At 42.4% G+C, this 20514-nt stretch overlaps 1 protein-coding gene across 2 annotated transcripts in view; it reads right to left on the bottom strand.

The window, feature by feature from the left end:
* The window catches only part of MDN1 (midasin AAA ATPase 1), a 136135-nt gene that overhangs the window by 90952 nt on the left and 24669 nt on the right, over positions 1-20514 (bottom strand). For both annotated transcript variants that reach the window (XM_077304325.1, XM_077304335.1), the window contains exons 19-32: positions 19780-19876; positions 18970-19083; positions 17281-17428; positions 17023-17133; positions 15568-15719; positions 14642-14820; positions 12387-12595; positions 9509-9655; positions 7395-7536; positions 7100-7252; positions 6862-6994; positions 2822-2960; positions 2571-2701; positions 2229-2364 (exon numbers count right to left, since the gene is read on the bottom strand). In XM_077304325.1, coding sequence (XP_077160440.1) covers positions 2229-2364; positions 2571-2701; positions 2822-2960; positions 6862-6994; positions 7100-7252; positions 7395-7536; positions 9509-9655; positions 12387-12595; positions 14642-14820; positions 15568-15719; positions 17023-17133; positions 17281-17428; positions 18970-19083; positions 19780-19876 — 1991 coding nt within the window. The remainder of the gene's footprint in view (positions 1-2228; positions 2365-2570; positions 2702-2821; positions 2961-6861; positions 6995-7099; positions 7253-7394; positions 7537-9508; positions 9656-12386; positions 12596-14641; positions 14821-15567; positions 15720-17022; positions 17134-17280; positions 17429-18969; positions 19084-19779; positions 19877-20514) is intronic.

Raw genomic sequence — 20514 nt, 5'->3', positions numbered from 1 at the left:
GGGGTACCTCAGGGCTCGGTGCTCGGCCCGGTACTTTTTAACATATTTATTAATGATCTAGATGAGGGGGTGGAGGGACTACTCATCAAGTTTGCAGATGACACCAAATTGGGAAGCCTGGCAAATACTCCAGAAGATAGAGACAGAGTTCAACGAGATCTGAATACAATGGAAAAATGGGCAAATGAGAACAAGATGCAATTTAATAAAGATAAGTGTAAAGTTCTGCATCTGTGTCAGAAAAATGAAAAGCATGCCTACTGGATGGGGGATACGCTTCTAGATAACACTGTGTGTGAATGAGACCTTGGGGTACTTGTGGATTGTAAGTTAAACATGAGCAGGCAGTGTGATGCAGCGGTAAAAAAGGCAAATGCCATTTTGGGCTGTATCAACAGAGGCATCACATCAAAATCACAAGATGTCATAGTCCCATTGTATATGGCACTGGTCAGACCACACCAGGAGTACTGTGTGCAGTTCTGGAGGCCTCACTTCAAGAAGGATGTAGATAAAATTGAAAGGGTACAGAGGAGAGCGATGAGGATGATCTGGGGCCAAGGGACCAAGCCCTATGAAGATAGGTTGAGGGACGTGGGAATGTTCAGCTTGGAGAAAAGGAGGTTGAGAGGGGACATGATAGCCCTCTTTAAGTATTTGAAAGGTTGTCACTTGGAGGAGGGCAGGATGCTGTTTCTGTTGGCTGCACAGGAAAGGACGCACAGTAATGGGTTTAAACTACAAGTACAACGATATAGGCTAGATATCAGGAAAAAAAATTTCAGTCAGAGTAGTTCGGCAGTGGAATAGGCTGCCTAAGGAAGTAGTGACCTCCCCCTCACTGGCAAAGGTTGGATACACATTTTTCTTGGATGCTTTAGGATGCTTCGGGCTGATCCTGCATTGAGCAGGGGGTTGGACTAGATGGCTTGTATGGCCCCTTAAAACACTATGATTCTGTGATAGTAAAATACAAAAAGAATTATTCAGATAATGTATGGGAGTTAATAATTTAATTATGTTAATTTCTGTATTTAGTTAATTGTTTTGTTTTTTTATGTGGGACACATCTTCTGGACCGCCTAGTGAAACAGAAATGTAGATGGATGGGACTTCTGTAGTCATGCCCACAAAGCATGCCAGATGGGCCCCAGCCTGCAGCTGCGTTGGCCCCCAACGTCTAGGCAGCAGCCGCACTGGCCCTGGGACCTAGGCAGCTGCTACACAACCTGTGGAGGCCTTTGCAGGGGCTGCCCCACCACCAAGTCTTTGCAGCTGCTGCATGACCTGTGGGGGATGGGGCAGTGGGGGAAAAGCAGTTAAGCTGGATGGGGGAAGCGGGAAGGGAGTCTCTGTGTGTTTGCTTGGAAGGGAGGTTGGGAACCCACCAGGTAAAGGGGAAAATGGGAGGGGGGAAGGGCAGGGAGTCTCTGTGTGTGTTTGCGAGTGAGGGAGGGGAAGGAAGCAAGGAGGAGGTTGGGAAACGAAAGGCAAGGGGGGAAATGGGGGGGGGGAGGTAGTCTCTGTATGTCTGTGTGTGTTTGCAAGGGAGGGAGGGAGGGGGAAGGAACCAAGGAGAAGGTTGGGAAACCAACAGGTAAGGTGGGAGGGCCAGTGAGTCTGTGTGTTTGTGTGTGTGTGTATTTACGAGGCAGGGAGGGAAGGGGCTCTGACCAAGTAGCTCCAGAGCAAGTAGGTGTCCCACATACCCTCTTAACAGTCAGACTGTCAGGAGAATTTTTGCATATGGAACGAATTACAAGAGATGGTGCCTACCAAGATCCAGCATGGTGTGCATAGCCCTGAATGTACCCAGATTTGAATCCCCACACTGCCATGGATGCTTGCAAATCCAGGCACTCTCTCTTGCAGGCTAACCTACCATACAGGGATGTTGTGAGGATAAAATGGTAGAGATTAAGAATGATGTACAGTTTTAGGTCTCCACGGGAGGGGGGAAGGATGTATATGCTTTTAATAACAAACAAAACCCTAGATAGTTTTAAAACATATACATAACTAGCATACACCTTATTAATAGATGGAAGGAAATGCCATCTTGTGCTGTCTATGAATGTCTCAGAGGCACCTGAGGCATCCGTCAGCATCGGACCATTGGTCCCATTCAAGTCAAGGTACTTGTTATGTTCTTGTACTGCAGCAGTAAATATGTAATCAAGATTAGCCCCTGACAACCACTAGAATATACAAAAGAAGGTTTCTCTTACCTCTTTCTTCCCAAAGTCGCCCCCAGGATTCATTGTGGCTAAAATGCGAAATTTCTTTCCTGCAGTGAGTAGCTCTACTTCATCATCCTCACTACCTTTCTCTGCTAACACCAATGTTTTTTCAGTTTCAAGAACACTAGAAGGAAAAAAAAGTAAGCCAGTATGTGCTCCTACAAAGCCCCTCAATATGCATGCACGAGCAGAAATGTACAGATAGATTTTTAAGCTATATATTTCTGCTGGGATTGGGCAACCCAAAATTATCTGAAGAAGTCTGACCAAATTGGATTTGTGATTAACGCTTCAAGGAATGATACAAACGACTATGTTACAAGTTCATACCTATTAAGTCTTTCTAACACAGAATCATCAGCTAACGAAATTTCATCCATGAGGAAAAAGCCATCTTCTCTCATTGCTAGAACAAGGGCTCCATCATGCCATTCGAATAGCCTGGTGTGATCGAAGTCCTCCTGTTTGAAGGGGGGAAGGGGAAATAACCAGAAATAAACAAATCTGAGCACATCTCTTTCATGGATTTCTTGTTCTGAAGCTATGTGACATGTGCATCAGAAACCTTATTGCCAACTGACCTTGTCCTTTGACCGATGCCTGACTGGTCGTAGACCACCCAAAAAATCAGATGTCTCCATGTTCAAGTGACAATTTACAGAATACAATTTCTGATTGGCTAAGGCTGCAGACATCTGACAAATAGTTGTTTTTCCACACCTGTGTAGGCAGAACATAGGGGATTCAGTTTGAAACCCAGGGTAATAGCTTTAGAAAAAGGTACTAATTCAGAACTGCATTGTGAAACAGAAGTGTAAATTGCTGATCTCCTGCAATATGCTTTATATGACTATGATTCTCAGGAGAGGGTAATGTCACATAGATATCTCCATAAATGAGATGCACAAATTCATGCCTCACACATTCCAGAAGTAACAGAGAAGCAAATTCTATCTTGACTCAACCCCACCAGGACTATGTCTTTGCTGCTGGAATATGCAAGATCTGCAGTGCACCTGACTGAACAGAATATGAAGAATATCTCACAGGGGGCCATCGGAGATGTGTATTTAGCATAGTTAGCTTAGGAACTTCCTAATGTTTTTCAAATAATCTCCTCCAGTGTTCTGATTGGCTCTTTGATGACTTCCTGCTCCTTTGAGCACACTTCCTCTGCTTGTTTCCACAACAGATATTTCTATTTTTATTTATTTATGTGATGCAATTTATTCACCACCCCTCCCAGTAACAAACAGCAGTTAGACAGCCAGTTAGATCTTCCTCTCTCTCCTCTTTCTATTCAAAGTTGTTTTTCTTCATAATAGAATTATTTTGTGCTTTTTAAGCAGCTCAGTACTTCCTCCTGATAAATGAGTACAGGAATGAAACCAGCATACCAGAATACGCATGACTATAAATATTTATATATTTATATATTTATATATTTATTTATATATATTTATATATTTATATATTTATCCAGGCAAGCTGGATGTGGTTAAACAAGAAATGAGAAGACTGAACATCGACATTTTAGGAATCAGTGAACTAAAATGGACAGGAATGGGTGAATTTAATTCAGATGACCATCAGGTATACTACTGTGGACAAGAATCTCGCAGAAGAAATGGAGTAGCCTTCATAATCAATAAGAGAGTAGGAAAAGCAGTCTTGGGATACAATCCCCAAAATGAAAGAATGATCTCAGTTCGAATCCAAGGCAAACCATTCAACATCACAGTGATCCAGGTCTACGCCCCAACCACTGCTGCTGAAGAGGATGAAGTTGATCAGTTCTATGAAGCCCTACAACACCTTCTAGAAGCAACGCCCAAAAATGATGTGCTTATCATCATGGGGGATTGGAATGCTAAAGTAGGAAGCCAAAAGATAACCGGGATAACAGGCAAGTTTGGCCTTGGAGTACAAAATGAAGCAGGGCACAGGCTGGTAGAATTTTGTCAAGAGAATACAATGGTCATAGCAAACACTCTTTTCCAGCAACCCAAGAGACGACTCTACACATGGACATCACCAGACGGTCAACACAGAAATCAGATTGACTATGTGCTCTGCAGCCAAAGATGGAAAAGTTCTATCCAGTCAATAAAAACAAGACCAGGAGCTGATTGTGGTTCAGATCATGAGCTTCTTGTTGCAAAATTTAGGCTTAAATTGAAGAAAGTAGGGAAAAGCACTAGGCCACTCAGGTATGAACTAAATCATATCCCCGACGAATACACAGTAGAGGTGACAAATAGATTTAAGGAATTAGATCTGATAGACAGAGTGCCTGAAGAACTATGGACGGAGGTTCGCAACATTGTACAAGAGGTAGCAACTAAAACCATCCCAAAGAAAAAGAAATGCAAGAAATCAAAATGGCTGTCTGAGGAAGCTTTACAAATAGCTAAGGAGAGAAGGGAAGTGAAAGGCAAGGGAGAAAGAGAAAGATACACCCAATTGAATGCAGAATTCCAGAGAAAAGCTAGAAGAGATAAGAATGCCTTCTTAAATGAACAGTGCAAACAAATAGAAGAAAACAATAGAATGGGGAGGACCAGAGATCTTTTCAAGAAAATTGGAGATATGAAGAGAACGTTTCATGCAAAGATGGGTATGATAAGGGACCAAAATGGTAGGGACCTCACAGAAGCAGAAGAGATCAAACAAAGGTGGCAAAATTATACAGAAGAACTATACAAGAGTGAGCTTAACATCCCTGATGACCACAATGGGGTAGTTACTGACCTGGAGCCAGACATCCTGGAATGTGAAGTCAAATGGGCCTTAGGAAGTCTGAGCAACAATAAAGCTAGTGGTAGTGACAGCATTCCAGTTGAACTATTCAAAATCTTAAAGGACGATGCAGTAAAAGTGCTACACTCAATATGCCAGCAAATTTGGAAAACTCAACAATGGCCACAGGATTGGAAAAGGTCAGTTTATATTCCAATCCCAAAGAAGGGCAATGCCAAAGAATGTTCAAACTACCGCACCATTGCACTAATTTCTCATGCTAGCAAAGTTATGCTCAAAATCCTACAAGCTGGGCTCCAGCAATATGTGGACCGAGAACTTCCAGAAGTACAGGCAGGATTTCGAAGAGGCAGAGGAACTAGAGATCAAATTGCCAACATACGCTGGATCATGGAGAAAGCTAGGGAGTACCAGAAGAACGTCTACTTCTGCTTCATTGACTATGCTAAAGCCTTTGATTGTGTGGAGCACAACAAATTGTGGCAAGTTCTTAAAGAGATGGGAATACCAGAGCATCTTATTTGTCTCTTGAGAAATTTATATGCAGGTCAAGAAGCAACAGTGAGAACTGAACATGGAATCACTGACTGGTTCAAAATTGAGAAAGGAGTTCGGCAAGGCTGTATACTGTCGCCTTGCCTATTTAACTTGTATGCAGAGCACATCATGAGAAATGCGGGATTAGAGGAGTCACAAATTGGGATCAAGATTGCAGGGAGAAATATCAACAACCTCAGATATGCAGATGATACCACTCTAATGGCAGAAAGTGAAGAGGAACTAAAGAGCCTGTTGATGCGGGTGAAGGAGGAGAGTGCAAAAGTTGGCTTGAAACTCAACATCAAGAAAACAAAGATCATGGCATCCGGCCCTCTCAATTCCTTCCAAATAGAAGGGGAAGAAATGGAGATAGTGACAGATTTTATTTTCCTGGGCTCCAAGATCACTGCAGATGGGGACTGCAGCAAAGAAATTAAAAGACGCTTGCTCCTGGGGAGGAAAGCTATGGCAAATCTAGACAGCATCCTAAAAAGCAGAGACATCACCCTGCCAACAAAAGTGCGTTTATTCAAGGCTATGGTCTTCCCAGTTGCAATGTATGGCTGCGAAAGTTGGACCATAAGGAAGGCCGAGCGTCAAAGAATTGAGGCTTTTGAACTCTGGTGCTGGAGAAGACTCTTGCGAGTCCCTTGGACTGCAAGGCGAACAAACCGGTCAGTCCTCGAGGAGATCAGCCCTGACTGCTCTTTAGAAGGCCAGATCCTGAAGATGAAACTCAAATATTTTGGCCACCTCATGAGAAGGAAGGACTCCCTGGAGAAGAGCCTAATGCTGGGAGAGATCGAGGGCAAAAGAAGAAGGGGACGACAGAGAATGAGGTGGATGGATGGAGTCACTGAAGCAGTAGGTGCAAACTTAAATGGACTCCGGGGAATGGTAGAGGACAGGAAGGCCTGGAGGATCATTGTCCATGGGGTCGCGATGGGTCGGACACGACTTCGCACATAACAACAACAACAACAATATTTATTTATTTATTTATTTATATTTCTAACTAAATAATATCTTCCCACTGACCCATCTTCATATGTGCACTCTGCTATCTTTTATTTTCTTCTTCACAGATATTACCATAAGTGGAAAGGGAAAGGGAAGCAGGTAACAGAGGGTAGATTTAACCAAAAGATGATCAGTCACCATGCTCCCACTAAAAATTATTTTTCTTACAGTTTTCCAGAATTTTGTCAGAAAATGCACAACTAGCTACAGCTCACAGGAGCAATACCAGCATGCATAACACTGCACACACAATTTCTGAAGGTAATACAAAGCAATAATGTAACAAGAAAAAACAGTTTACCCTGTGTCTCCAACAAGTAGTATGGGCTCACCAAACTCCAATGCTCGGCCTACCAGCACAGCAAGCCGTGTCATCCTTTGAGTCCACACAACATGACCAAACTGGTCATCCATTACAGACGTCAATGCAGATGCTTTAAAGTGGAGGGAGAAGAGATAGACAATTACCCACACACAGAAGTCACCATCAGCAATAATCAGGAATTAAAATTAACCAAGCATTAAAATTTCTCATTTACCATCTTCTGTAAACCGATTAATTTGCTTCTTCATACTTTCTTGTGAGAAGATGGAGATGGGATTCAGTTTCTTCTTAAAGTGTTTTTCAATGACAGCCTGAATAACCACCTCTTCTTCTTGTTTCCGGACTCTTCCGGCCAAAAGCATAAACCCTAGGTACAAAAAGTCAAATATACATACATCAGTATGCTTGTCCATACCATTTTAGAAGCCAGACTCAATGATCTAAGACTTGGAATCACAGCTTTCCCTGTAGAGGAGCAATATTTAATTGAAAAGAGGAGAAATTCTCACCATCGTTCGCTAAATGCTGAAGCCAGTCATAGTCCTTTTCTTTTTGTTCTGCCAATCGGTACCTCTCAGCCCATCGGAAGAGATCACGAAGTGTAATGAATCCGTGCTTGCCTGAAAACACCGACGAACCTCTGCGATGAGACTGGGTTAATAAGGACACAAAATAAGCCTTTGTTGCCATTCACTGACCTCTGGATCTACTGCTACTTTTCCATCTTCACTCCCCTTGCAATAATTCCCTTGTCTTCCTGACACTCTATCAGGCCTGTGGGGGGGGGGGAACAAACTGGAAAAATGAGATTTGTGTTGTTTGTGGCCAAAATGTGAACTGAACACGTATCAAAGCAGTTTGTTGCTCTGCCAACCCTGCTGAAAGGAACTGCAGGCCCTTAAAATGGGACTTGTAGAGAGCCCAAACATCAGCTGAACAGCAGTGAGGTGCTCCCTGCCACTCAGCTGCTTTTGCAGCTTTTGCTGGGAATAGAAAGCAAGGGCTTAAAGGGACTGTGATAAACACCTGCTTTCTGTTTTATCCACCAACCACCACAAACTGCTTGAAAATGTATGGAAGTTCGTGACAGGTCAGTTCCTGAACACAATGAATTTCCTTTTTTGTGGTTCAATTTGTGTCCATCCCTAATCAGACCTCTTCTCAATCCAGCATTCACTGAGGTTCTTCCTGGACCCAACAAGCATCCATGGAAGCTATTCCAACACTCAGAAAAGCCAAAAATCGGAGCGCTAATCCTCAATCAAGAGGTAAATTTGTGCCTGTGCTGTACTACTACTCTAATACTTTAAATGCCAGTATGTCAGCAAGAAAACTAGGAGAGAGTTAATTTCCCTGAAATTCCTGTTATTTTTAAAACTTGAATTTGACTTTAGAAGTTTGGTTTGCCTGAGGGGGAGGGGGCCCTGAAGGCAGCTGATAAATACACTATCATATCTCAGTGGTCCAGCATCCTATTCAATATTTTAGGGTTCGGGAAACAGGTTGTCTAAATTAAAGATACTACAGTCAGCAAATTCTTTTAAATCCAACTCTTGTTGGAAGACTGTTTTCTTCATCCTCCAAAATTAATTACTAAATTTCTGCTAGTTGCTCCCAAACTGCTGCTGATTGGTTCAATATTAGAAGCCCTACACTGCTCTTTCCCTTAACCATTGGCTTGTGAGACACTTGGATGGAACCGTTCTGAACACAAACCAAATACTATAATCCAATTTACCTTACCAGTGAGGCTTAAGTGGCAAAACTCTAACCTGGCCCCATAACTATAAAACTTCCAATGAACCAAGAGCCTTTAAAACCCTTCCCTCTCCCATTCTCATACAGCCAAAAAATTAGCTGTTCAGATATTGATTACCCAACTATCTCCCAAAGAAAAATAGTTGGATCCAACAAACCTTGAACAGAAATGGTTCAGACAATCTCTCTCTTCTCAGTCAGGTATCTGAGGAAGGGAGCTTTGACTCTTCAAAGTTTATAACCTAACATTCTTGCTGGTCTTTGAGGAGTTGGTGGACTTGAATTTAGCTTCTCTCTTCTCTAAAAAAGATACTCTTGATGGCTGAGGGACCTCAAGGAGGCAGGTGGGACATGGGGGTTGCAGCTTATTGCGAAAGTTCCTAAGGTGAACTCTTGTCTCTCATATAACTAGATGATCTCGCTTGGCCACTATGCAACCCCAACTGAACAAAATCAAAATATGCCTTCTTTTTTTATACCCTCCTTTTCACTACCAGAAAGTCCAGAACTGGCTTACAAATCCCCCTGTCCCTTCCTCTCCCCACAACAGTCACTCTGTGAGGTAGGTGGGACTGAAGGAACTCTAGCAGAACTTCCCTGCAAGAACAGCTGTAAGACAACTGTGACTAGTCCAAGGTCAACTACCTGGCTGCATGTGGAGAAGTGGGGAATCAAACCCAGTTCTCCAGATTAGAGCCCCCTCCTCTTTAACTACTACACCATGCTGGTTTCCAAAAGACATGTGGAATTCCAAGTTTTGACCAGCCATCATTTACAGATTCAGAACTTCCCAGCTTGGAAGCCTACTTGCCAACCTATTCACATTACTTAAGTGAAAATATTCCAGGCATAAAATGCCAAGTACCTGCAATTCCAACATGACTTGGACAAGTTTAGAACAGTAAGAAGGAGGAAGTTGGCATCGCTTGTGCAGGATTGTTTCCAACTCTGAACTTGGTAATTCATCAAAATGCAGCTCTACAAATCTATTCCTGAAGGCTCTCGACAATACCTAAAATACAAATAAGAATAATAGATTGTTAAATGTTACCCCCTTATAGCAGTACAGAATATGACAAAGCTAGTCTATCTGCATAGCAGAAGCTCTATTACAAGTGTAATGGCTTTTTTTTATTATTCATTTCAAAGTGTTCTTGAAACGTTTGCTCCAGAAAAACAAATTCATTCAAGAGTATTTCAAATGCACACAACCCTCTTTAGGATATAACAGTTATATGCAATAAACAAATATCTAAAACAAATAACTGAAAAATTGAGCTGGGTGTATCCAATTATTTGAAAACATTAGCAAGTTTTCTAGACAAGAAAGCCTATGAAAGAGTTAAGATGGCAGATAGTGTTGTAAGCAGGACCTAATGTGATTTCTTTAAAGTTACTCATAGAACTGTGTGATCCTCCAAACTGGCCACTCTTTCAGGTATTCTCTATAGCTACAGATATTCCTCTCTGAAAACCTACTCCCTCTCTTGAGTCCAAATACCCATATATACATAAAATAAAGATTCCTCTCTGAAGCTTTCAGTCTACCAGCCTGGGATATACATTTGTAAAGGATAGCACTTTCAAAGCCAGGCCCCAAAAGCTGAAGGAACAGGATATGAAGCGCAAATTCTTCACTGAAGCAGGAACAGAAGAAGAGCTGGTTCTTACATGCCACTTTTCTCTACCCGAAGGAGTCTCAAAGTGGCCTTTCTTCTCCCCACAACAGACACTCTGTGAGGCGGCTGAGGCTGAGAGAGCCCTGATAGTACTGCTCAGTCAGAACAACTTTATCAGTGCCGTGGCGAGCCCAAGGTCACCCAGCTGATTGCACGTGGGGAATGCAGAATCAACCCCGGTTCACCAGATTAGAAGTCCACACTCCTAACCACTACACCAAACTAGCTCTCCAAGTGCTCTGATTAGCCAACAACAGCTGTGAGAGAGATGATATCAGAGCCTAGTGCTGGAGAGAAGTTATTTTGATTCAGAGTCTGACAGAACCTGTGTCTAGAGAAGACCTGTCTATGCGTAAGCAGAACAATAAATTAGGAAAATTTTAGCCAAAGAAAACATTCTCGACTAGTAGGCTGAATTTAGCAGTTCCGCACTGATATTTGGCAGCAGGAATTGCACTGTTTTTATACTCCGAATTCAAGTCAAAGGGAGGAGAAATCTTCTAGGGAGAGAAGAAAGACCCCTGCTCAGTTAAAAAGGGAAATTGGTTGAGAATTTCCTTGGACTGGTATCGAAACTTGATTCAGGCACCTCAGACGTTAGAGGGTTGCTGGTGATTCTAGAAAGGGAATCTCAGGTACTATGCAAGGTACTACCTTCTAGACAACCAGGGGAGTTCAGAGGAAAAAAGTGTGTCTGGGTAAACATGGAAACAAAAGCCTTTCAGTGACAAAACTCAGAAATCTTTCTAAAGCTGGTAATTCAGATTCTACAACCTGTACAACAACGATTTCTTATAGTAAAACTTTATCTTCTTGTTCCATCTACCCCTCCCCCTGGCTCTTTCACCAGGCTTTTAGCTGGGGCCAAAGTGAACACATAATTACGAACTACATCATTATGGTCCCACCAACCCACAGACGCTCTGTGGAAATATCGCTATTTTTAACCAGCCATTATTTATTCAAATTAATTTTAAAACTCTATTTTATTTGTTTTAATTTTGTGTTTTATAATTTTGTACGCTGCCCTGAGGTAGCTTGCCAGGAGGGCAGTCAAAAAATTGAATAAATAACTAAATATGTTAAATGAAATCTTTTGTTTTGGTTAAACTGTCATTGTTTCAGTGCCGTTCTGAAAAGGTTTTAGAAATTAGGGCTCTTACACCTTCTCATTGTCAAGATCTATGTTGGCACCTACCTCCTGCCATATTTTACTGTAAGCATGTTTCATTTCTCTCTGTGTGATGGGGTTGGAATTGGAGATTGTTATGATGTGCAGATTTGTTAATGGTTTCACTTTGATCTGTTTAGGCTGTGCACTGTTCCTTTGTTGATAGATGGGTCATGGGAGGAGTAGCTGCTGCAGTCTTATCTGCTTGACCCTAGCTTCAAAGTCAGGATATCTGAGGTTTGGAGTTCACACATACATTTGACAAATGGCAAGTGGGGCAGTTACTCTGCAAAGTTGGGGTTCTTGACATAGCATGTAGATCGGGCCGATTGGGCTATAACAATCTCCAAGTGTATTTTCAACATTTTCATGGAATTGGTTCATTTCTTTTCAATAAATCTTTTGCGAAACATGTCAAGACTGCTTACTGAGAAGTCAACTGAGAACTTGACACCCATAAAGTTCTATGGCTGAGTTCATGCCAAAACTTCTGTCAGTGACAGAGTAGGACAGCCAGCTTTACTAATTACAACAAAGAAACCATACTACAAGGTCAGCTCAGTCAGTGAGGGAACTCCATTTTATTTTTAGGGGAAAAGTTTTCCTCAGAGTAAGGAAACATGAAGGGAGCCTGTCATAACAGTCTACATTTTATTCATGGGTACTGTATTATTATTTATATACAAATATTTACAGTACTAACCCATTCAGAGTGATTCACAACTGTTCCAACTATGCTGTGACATCTGGTTAATTCTAACTATGACCGTTGTACAAATTTAACAGGGGAGAGCAACCTATATGCCTGGAAGTTTTGAGCAAGAGCACAAGGGGGAGTTGAGAGAGAGAGATGACATCCAGAGTAATCATTGTCTTAGAACCATTCTACCAACCTTCCTGCCTCCATAGAGACCTGGCGGATTTTGTGTGGCAAAGAGCATGAATCTTGGGTGGGCTTTGACAGTTTCTTGAGTCTCTGCTATAAACAACTCTCTGTTGTCGTCTAGCAATCTGTTCAATGCTTCCAGAACATCAGAAGGTGCCAGGTTCAGTTCATCTAGGATTATCCAGTAGCCTTTTCTCATTGCATCAATTAGGACACCTTTAAAGCAATTACAAAATTTAAACTTCTGAAAAACAACAGTACTTCTTGTTGCTTTACATTGAGCTATAAGGTGACTTCTATTATGTACTGACAAGATAAAAAGAAACCAATTTTAACAGAAGGGTAGAAATAACAATCAGTATCTCATTTGTATAGGAGACGCCTAGGATGTGTGCATTTAATATGACTGAGCCAACTCTGAAAAGATTTCTCATTTCGCACCCTTGGAAAATGGCCACGGGTTGGAGATGGCACTGGTCGCTCTGATGGATGATCTTCGACACCAGCTGGATCAGGGCAGTTCAGCTATCCTTGTGCTTCTAGATCTGTCAGCTGCATTTGATGTGGTCTATCACGAGCTAGCCCACCGCCTCACTGGATTAGGGGGACAGCCCAAAAGTGGCTAGTCTCCTTCTTTAAGAACCTGACACAGAGGGTTGGGAAGAGCTATCTGACCCCTTTGTGCACCACAGAGCGTGATACTCTCCCACACACTTTTTAATGTCTATATACATGTCCTCTAGTTCAGCTGGTTAAGGGTTTTACGCTGCAGTGTCACCAACATGGAGATGACACCTAGCTCTATCTCCTGATGGACAGACCCTCCCGGAAACATTTGCCAGATGTTTGGAGCAGCATCTGGATGTCTCAGGCAGAGTCATCTGAAAATCAACCCCTCCAAAAATACAATACTATAACATCCATACCTAAATAAATAGCTATAATACAATTTTCCCTATTCTGCCTCCTGTGCTCTTTGGGGGGCATAATGGGAGAGGTGGTCCCATAGATACAACGATCACAGATTGCTTATGGCTTTAAAGGTTAAGACCAAGACTTTATTTGGTCTTCCATCTAGAGCCAGTGCAGCTGGGAGAGCAGTGGCCAAATGTGTGCTCTCCACTGGGTCCCCAGGAGGACCTGTGCTGCTGCCTTCTGAAACAGTTTTGGATTTGCCCAGGCTAATGATGATTTGCTGATCTACTCTGGCACAGAACACAATGAAATCTCTTGTCAGACTTTGCAGGCTGACCCAGAAAAGCCTACTGAAAGTCACAAAATGGATCAAACAGTAATTTCTCCTTAAATTTGCATCAGAGGTTGCATGTTCCTACTGAATATGCTGGAACATGGCAACAATTAGTTTGATTTGAGCTGAGTATTCAGAGGTGCTAATACCTGAAAGCCTGATTTAATTACACAAATTTATTAAGAATTGAGAGGCCTTAAGAAAAGTCTACTGACTGGTTTCTTGAACCCTGACATAAAGCACAGCTCCAAAGCTTCTAAAGAAAGAGCACAAGTGCTGGGCCCCTCTGTTAAGGAAGTCAACTACACTTCCTCCAAGGAGGTTGAAGCCATCTTCCCCACCCCATTTCCTTCACAACCATATTGTCAACTAATTAGGCTGTGAGAGAACATCCTCCAGCGGGCTCAACATCAGCATGCGTGCTTTGGACCCATTATGCACGGGGGTTTTAGCGCACATTCGGGGTGGAATGGCGGCGACTAAAATCACTGATAACGCACGGAGCCGGCTGCAACCGGCCGCAGCTTTGGTGCATGCCGCCGAAAAAGCCGCGTCAGTGAAACGCGGAAGAAAGCGCAGCTTCCGGGTGACCGGGGCGCAACCAGAAGTGGCGCCCGGATCGCCGCGTGCATAATCGGTTACTCTGGGTTTTGCCGCCGTCGCGCCCCGCCCCGTACATAACCGGTATGCGTCGCGTCTTCCCCCTCCGCGTTTTCCATGTGACCCGAAATCGCCGTTTCGGCGGCCGTGCATAATGGGCCTTAATGAGACAGCTTTCACTTCTCTCCTACACAACTCCAAATTGTCAGTCTTAAATCGTGAAACAATCGATTCCCATCAAAGATTTGTTCTAAACAGAATTGCATTGGGAAGGGATCACTAGACCGTGTGGACAGGGAAAAGCTATGCACTGCAACTTTGTGAGCAATATGTAATACCGTACTGGATGATAAATCCTAGATGAACCAAGAACAGATAAGAGATTAACATAGTAAACTTGAATATGACTCTACCTTCCTTAAATATCAGCTTGCCAGTTGCATCCGATGTGTAACAGCCGATATACTCCTGAATGTCAGTGTGCTCATGATTGTTAATCCGAACACAATGGTTCCCGCTAGCGGCAGCCAAACAGCGGATTAAGCTGGTTTTACCAATGGAAGTGTCTCCTTGGATCAGCACTGGGTAAGTCCTTTAAGAATTAACAGACAAGAAAACAATTTGTGACGGCCAGACATTTCTTAAAACCCTGCAACCCTTGCTTGCTTCACAGCATAAGGTCTAGGAGAGCTTCTAGAAACGGATTTTACCCATAGCACGGCATGCATTTTCAAAGGTTTTGCCAAATATCAAAGCTCAAGGTAGGGAACATTTGCAGTATACATTTCTCTACAAAGCAACCTCCTGCATATGACATAGTAAAATTTGAACAGTGTATCTGCATGTACAGCTATTCTAAGTATGGGTAGTACACACCCCACTGACAACGTTGCTCTAGAGGCACATTTGTCTTCCTTAAATGGCTGCTAGAATCTTAAGGAATAGCAATTATTAAAAAAAAAGTTGTAAAGATGCAGTCTTGATTCTTTGTGTCACAGGAAGACAAAAAAAGGCACGAACAAAGTCCAGGTTAATTTGTTTAAATTCAAATGATGTTTTGAGCCAGTATAAGTTATTTCCACTACCATGGGAGTGGGGTGATTTCTGACCATCCCTTCCTCCTACTGTAGCCCATTGGCCTCCCCCCAAATTCTGCTCCTTGAAGACAGGGAACACCTTCCTTCCAGAACAGCAGAAGGGTCAAAGTGGAAATCTGCAATGGGAGGATAAAATCTACAATTGTTATATACATTTCTCCACCAGCAGGGGGAAGCTACTCCCCAACTTGAAGCATATTACTTCCTGAGGACAGAAAAGTTGTTACTGATGTCCAACATACCCAGCTGATACCACTCTGACGATATCTCTGAGATTAAGTTTAACCGAAGGTGTGAGCACATAAGTTTCATCCACTGTAGGCTCCTTATCACCAACTGGAATCCAGTATCCCTCTATCTTTATCATTCGGCTTCCTTTAGGCTCCGGTAAGGGCTATAGTAATATTAAAGAAACAAACCTTGTTTAGGGACAATTAGTTCTTCCTCACTTAAAGGCAAAGACATTAGCACATAAAACGTATTACGTAACAGTTATTTCACAAAACACAATTCCATGTTTGTTGCTTCACTGTAGAACAGACTCTTTATTTGTAACGTGTGAACATCTGTGCAGCCACACTGCTGGGAATCAAGTGTGTGCAGATTCAAATAGGAGTTGCTTCTAGGGCAAGCTCTAAAGGATTCTTCCAACCACTAGAATCAATTAGTATTAAGATGCATGCTCAGACTAAAAACTGCAAACGATTAGGCTTTAACAATCAAAGGAGGGAAAAGCACAAAGTCCAAGGGCTGTGAGGAGGTCACTACCTAGCAGACATCTGGAATGGGTATGCCCTGAGAAAGGCCACAGGACAGGCAGAGTGGCTTGTAGGGTGGTCTGGCAATGGCTCCTTTACCAGTCAGTAGTAAAGCTTATGTGCTGAACCTTATGTTCTGAGCCTCTTCTTGCCATCATGGCATGCAAAAAGGTGAGACTCTTTATGAAAGATGGATGTTCGGATGCGATGGAAGATGTGGGGCCCAAGTTCAAGCCCAGGGCATGTAGGCTCCTTCTTCTAGTGAAGGATATATATTTTAAAAAAGAACACCATTAGAACTATACATTGATAGATGTAAAAAGAACAGAGAGCCTTTGGAAAATTAGAGCACAGGATCATCCTGTCTGGGTGAAACTGAAGATAGAGAGGGTTAGGTCAGAAAGCATGAAATTGTAGTTGATCTTAAAAGAAAGCATGCTCCTTGAAGAGTGAGGTTAGCCTTCTAAGGTATAACAACAGTGTGAGGGTGGAGGATATACCAGGCAAATTAAAATTTATCCCAATATGAGTCCAATATGAGATTCATGTTAACCATTGTGAGCCGTTTGGAAACATCCCTTTCCTCATCACCATCCTCTCTCCCCCCTCCCTTCTGAAAAATCTGCCTTTTTGTACAAAAAGGAAAGCACAAATGCTAGAATCGACTTGCAGCATCCAAAGGATATACAAGGTGAGGCTAAAAAAAAATATGTCTCCTCATGCAGAAACAGGTGAGAAGGCATTTACAGTTGTTCAGTTCATTGTTTCAGTAAAAGCGGGAGAAAAAAAATCACAAGAAATCTCTGTTATCAGTTGTTTTCGGAATGGACCAACTATGAACACAGTTAAAGTTACCTCCACAATAGGATGTTTAAATTAACTAACATCAGTTCTATTAATATTTTTAAAAACCCAACCTTTAAATAGTCAGTTACTCACCTGCTTGAGAATGCTTTTTACATTTCCAAAAAGGATATAATGGCGTATTAGCTTCTGAACTACTGGGTACGAAATTCTGTCAAGTTGTGTGAGGAAGCCCAAGCAAAAACCCTATTGAGAAGAAGATGGCAGATATTTATACTGAAAGCTTCAAGGGGACATTTCAGGTTATAACATCAGACAACCTTGTGGATACTTATCCTTCCTGGACTTTTAAAGTTAAACAAAGGTTTAGGAACATAGAACAATGATCGTTACCTCATAAAGTGAACGCTGTGTATTGCTGCATGGATTGGTTGAGGCAAATCTTAACGCTCTGCACAGAGTACGAAGGCTGTAGTGAGGCCTGTGGCCTGTCCCATCTACCAGCTTTGTTTCACATTCCTTTCTCACAGACAAATAGAAGCTACAGAGAAGGAGTCAACAATGAAATACTCTACTTTTCATGTATGTAATACCACACTTTGTTTCAAAGAAGATATTTTATCAACATCTTCTCTTTGATTAGGAAGCAGGGGATTTGACAAGCAGCTTTAAAGCTTTGTTCAGTGTTCCAGTTAAATCTCACACTGTGCAGTAAAGGAAAATACTGCCTCATTTATTATTATTATTATTAGATTTATAGCCCGCCACTCCCTTGCGGCTCGTGGCGGGTAACAATATCGCAATTCCCCATTAAAACCCCATAAAACAATAATAACATTGCCAATATTGCCGGCATGGCAAGAATGGCAGCTCAACTCCCCCCCTCCCTCCCACTACTAGCGGGTGGAGAGGAGGTCCTGATGATGTTTTGCTTCGGGTCCAGAACCCGAGTCCCCGGGGGAGGCATAGATCTATTATCAGCCCCGGCCTCAACCATAAACCTGGCGGAAGAGCTCCGTCTTGCAGGCCCTGCGGAATGTTGAAAGATCCCGCAGGGCCCGCAGCTCTCCCGGGAGCTCATTCCACCAGGTCGGGGCCAGGACCGAAAAGGCCCTGGCCCTGGTCGAGGCCAGGCGTGCTTCCCTAGGGCCGGGAACGACCAACAGGTTTTCACCCGCAGAGCACAAGGCCCTGAATACGACCATAAGCACTGTCCTCTGCTATGGAACATGCTCACATGCCCAAAGATGGATGATAGGCAAAGGTCCCTGATTATTCAAAAGTCCCTGTTCATCTGCTTTATCTCATCACACCTGCTGGTTAACTACTTAACAGGATAAACTAACTTAAATCTGAAGCAACTCAGACAGTCCTCTGAGGATAACTAGCCATCTGACAGAATCAGTTTTCAAGCGATAATCTATAAATCACTTTTCTCACATGATTGCTTTCAAATTATTAGGAGAAAAGTGCCGGGGTAATGGGATAGGGGGAAGGGTTGTAATGAACTTCAGAAACACTACCAAGGCTAGCTTGCTAGTTGAGATCATATGTTAAAAAACAATCTTTAGATTAAAAGTTGTTGATATTCTACTAGCGCACTGAGGATTCACGTGACAAGCCACTCATACAGCCAAGTTCACACAAATAACACAGTGAATAAAGATAAAGAGAATGGTCCTTGGTTAATGTAGTTCATATTGTCTTACAATGGAGAGCTCTCTTATGAAGATGACCAATACTACTTAATACAAAGGCAGAAAATACTCAGGCCAGCACGAGGGAACTTCAGTGTACAGCTTGTGAATGCTAACATATAGCTGGAACATCTAGAAGATGGACACGAGTTTCATGTTAACCTCTTTAGAGGTCTTTCAAGAAGGACCAAAACAACAAAAAAGGCCTTAAAAATCATACTTGGCCATGTTAGCCTATATTATCACATGTTAATTCTACTAAATTGTAATGTATTTTTTATCAGATATTAATATATCCAAAACTGCTGAATGGTCATATGTGTGGTGCATTACCCAACCCTAAGCATTTTTAAAATGTGAACTTTGATACATGCATAAAACTTACCTTATGATCCCTTGCACAACATTTTTGCTCACATTCCAACCTTTCAAATAATCCATTATAAGAATCTGCAGGTCTTCCTCATTTTGTAGTTCTTGCACATATAGTTCAGTAAACCTAAAGAGATGCCATTGTACTGCTCAGTAAACCTTATATCCAGCAGATTTAAGCCTTATTACAATCTGTTGTAGTAGTCAATAGCTAAATTTAAAACATTACCAAGTCTGCTTATAAAGCACAATGCAACGTGGTGCTGCTAGAATTGTTTTGGGCTCTGCAGGAACAGCAACACCTTGCATTTGTCACCAGTGTCAGCACACAGTTCATAACAGGCAGACTTGTTGGAAACGCAGTGGGAAATCAAAGTGCAAGTTGAGAATTTAATGCTGAATGAAAATTTGGAAGCCTGCCAACAACAACTTACTTCTCAGTGCTCTTGCTTGCTGAACTTAATTGAAATGTATGACCAGGAAGGATCAAATCATCATAAAATCCACTCATATAGCCAAGGAGACTTTTATCCAGCTGTTTCTTAGCTGCCATACAATGCTGACTTCTTGGAAAGTAACCAACAGGGCCATGCTGGTTGCTCTCCCTTTATCTTTCCCAGGATAGCACTGAATAACTTTATGTCCTCCTCCCACTTTGTTAACTTATGCATATTTGAAGAAAAGTGTAGCATCCATTCTGCTACTCCTTCCCGAGAGTGGCAGCAGTAATTATTCTACCACATACCAATCTGCCAGCATGGTTCAGCTGCAAAAACACAAAAACTTTTGAAGCAGCTAGATAACATTGGTCAGTCTTGTGTACCTGTTCCGTATTCCTGGAGGTAGATTTCTTTTCCCAATATCAGTAGCTGGATTCATACAGGCAAACAAACGAAAATTTGGATGACGTGCCAAAGGCTCTAGGAGGAAAAAAACATGAACAATTTCATTTCTGTTCATTCTCAAAACAAAAAAGCAAATTAATGTGTTTATATCTAAGCCCCCAAAAATCTTGGGATACAGAACAACATTGACATTAGCAAGTTATTTTCCTTTTCTAAGTCTTCTGTGAGCTATGTAATCCTACCTTTGCTTCTGGGATGAAGATTCCCCAAAGTTGTTTAACAACCTTTCTGTAAAGACAGCAGGGTAGCACAGTGCTGTCTATCAGTGGAGGAATGTATTCTTAATATCAGTTTATGCCTCCTTCTAGCTCCACAGGCAAAATATAATCAATTCATTGAAGAAAAGAAACCTCCATGGAAAATCTAATGCTTCATTCTACCACTTTCAGATATGATAAACCTGTTTAGGCAGTCTAAATCTGCTCAGGATCCCTGATTGGGGGGAGGGAGAGGAAGAGCGGCGCTCGCCAGCAGGCGCAAATGCGCAGGCACGGAGCTGCTGCACCTGTGCATTTGTGCCCACGCCTCCCCCCCGCAGCATGCAGCCCACTGCGCATTTGCACCCGCCGGCAAGCGCCACTCTCCCTCACCACCCCCCCAATCCCCGGGCTCCCTCCCCAGTCTGAAAAAGGTTGGGGACTGCTGTTGAAAGG

Source organism: Paroedura picta, chromosome 1, assembly GCF_049243985.1.
Source record: "Paroedura picta isolate Pp20150507F chromosome 1, Ppicta_v3.0, whole genome shotgun sequence".
NCBI lineage: Eukaryota > Metazoa > Chordata > Lepidosauria > Squamata > Gekkonidae > Paroedura > Paroedura picta.
This window is presented reverse-complemented; position numbering and strand designations above follow the sequence as displayed.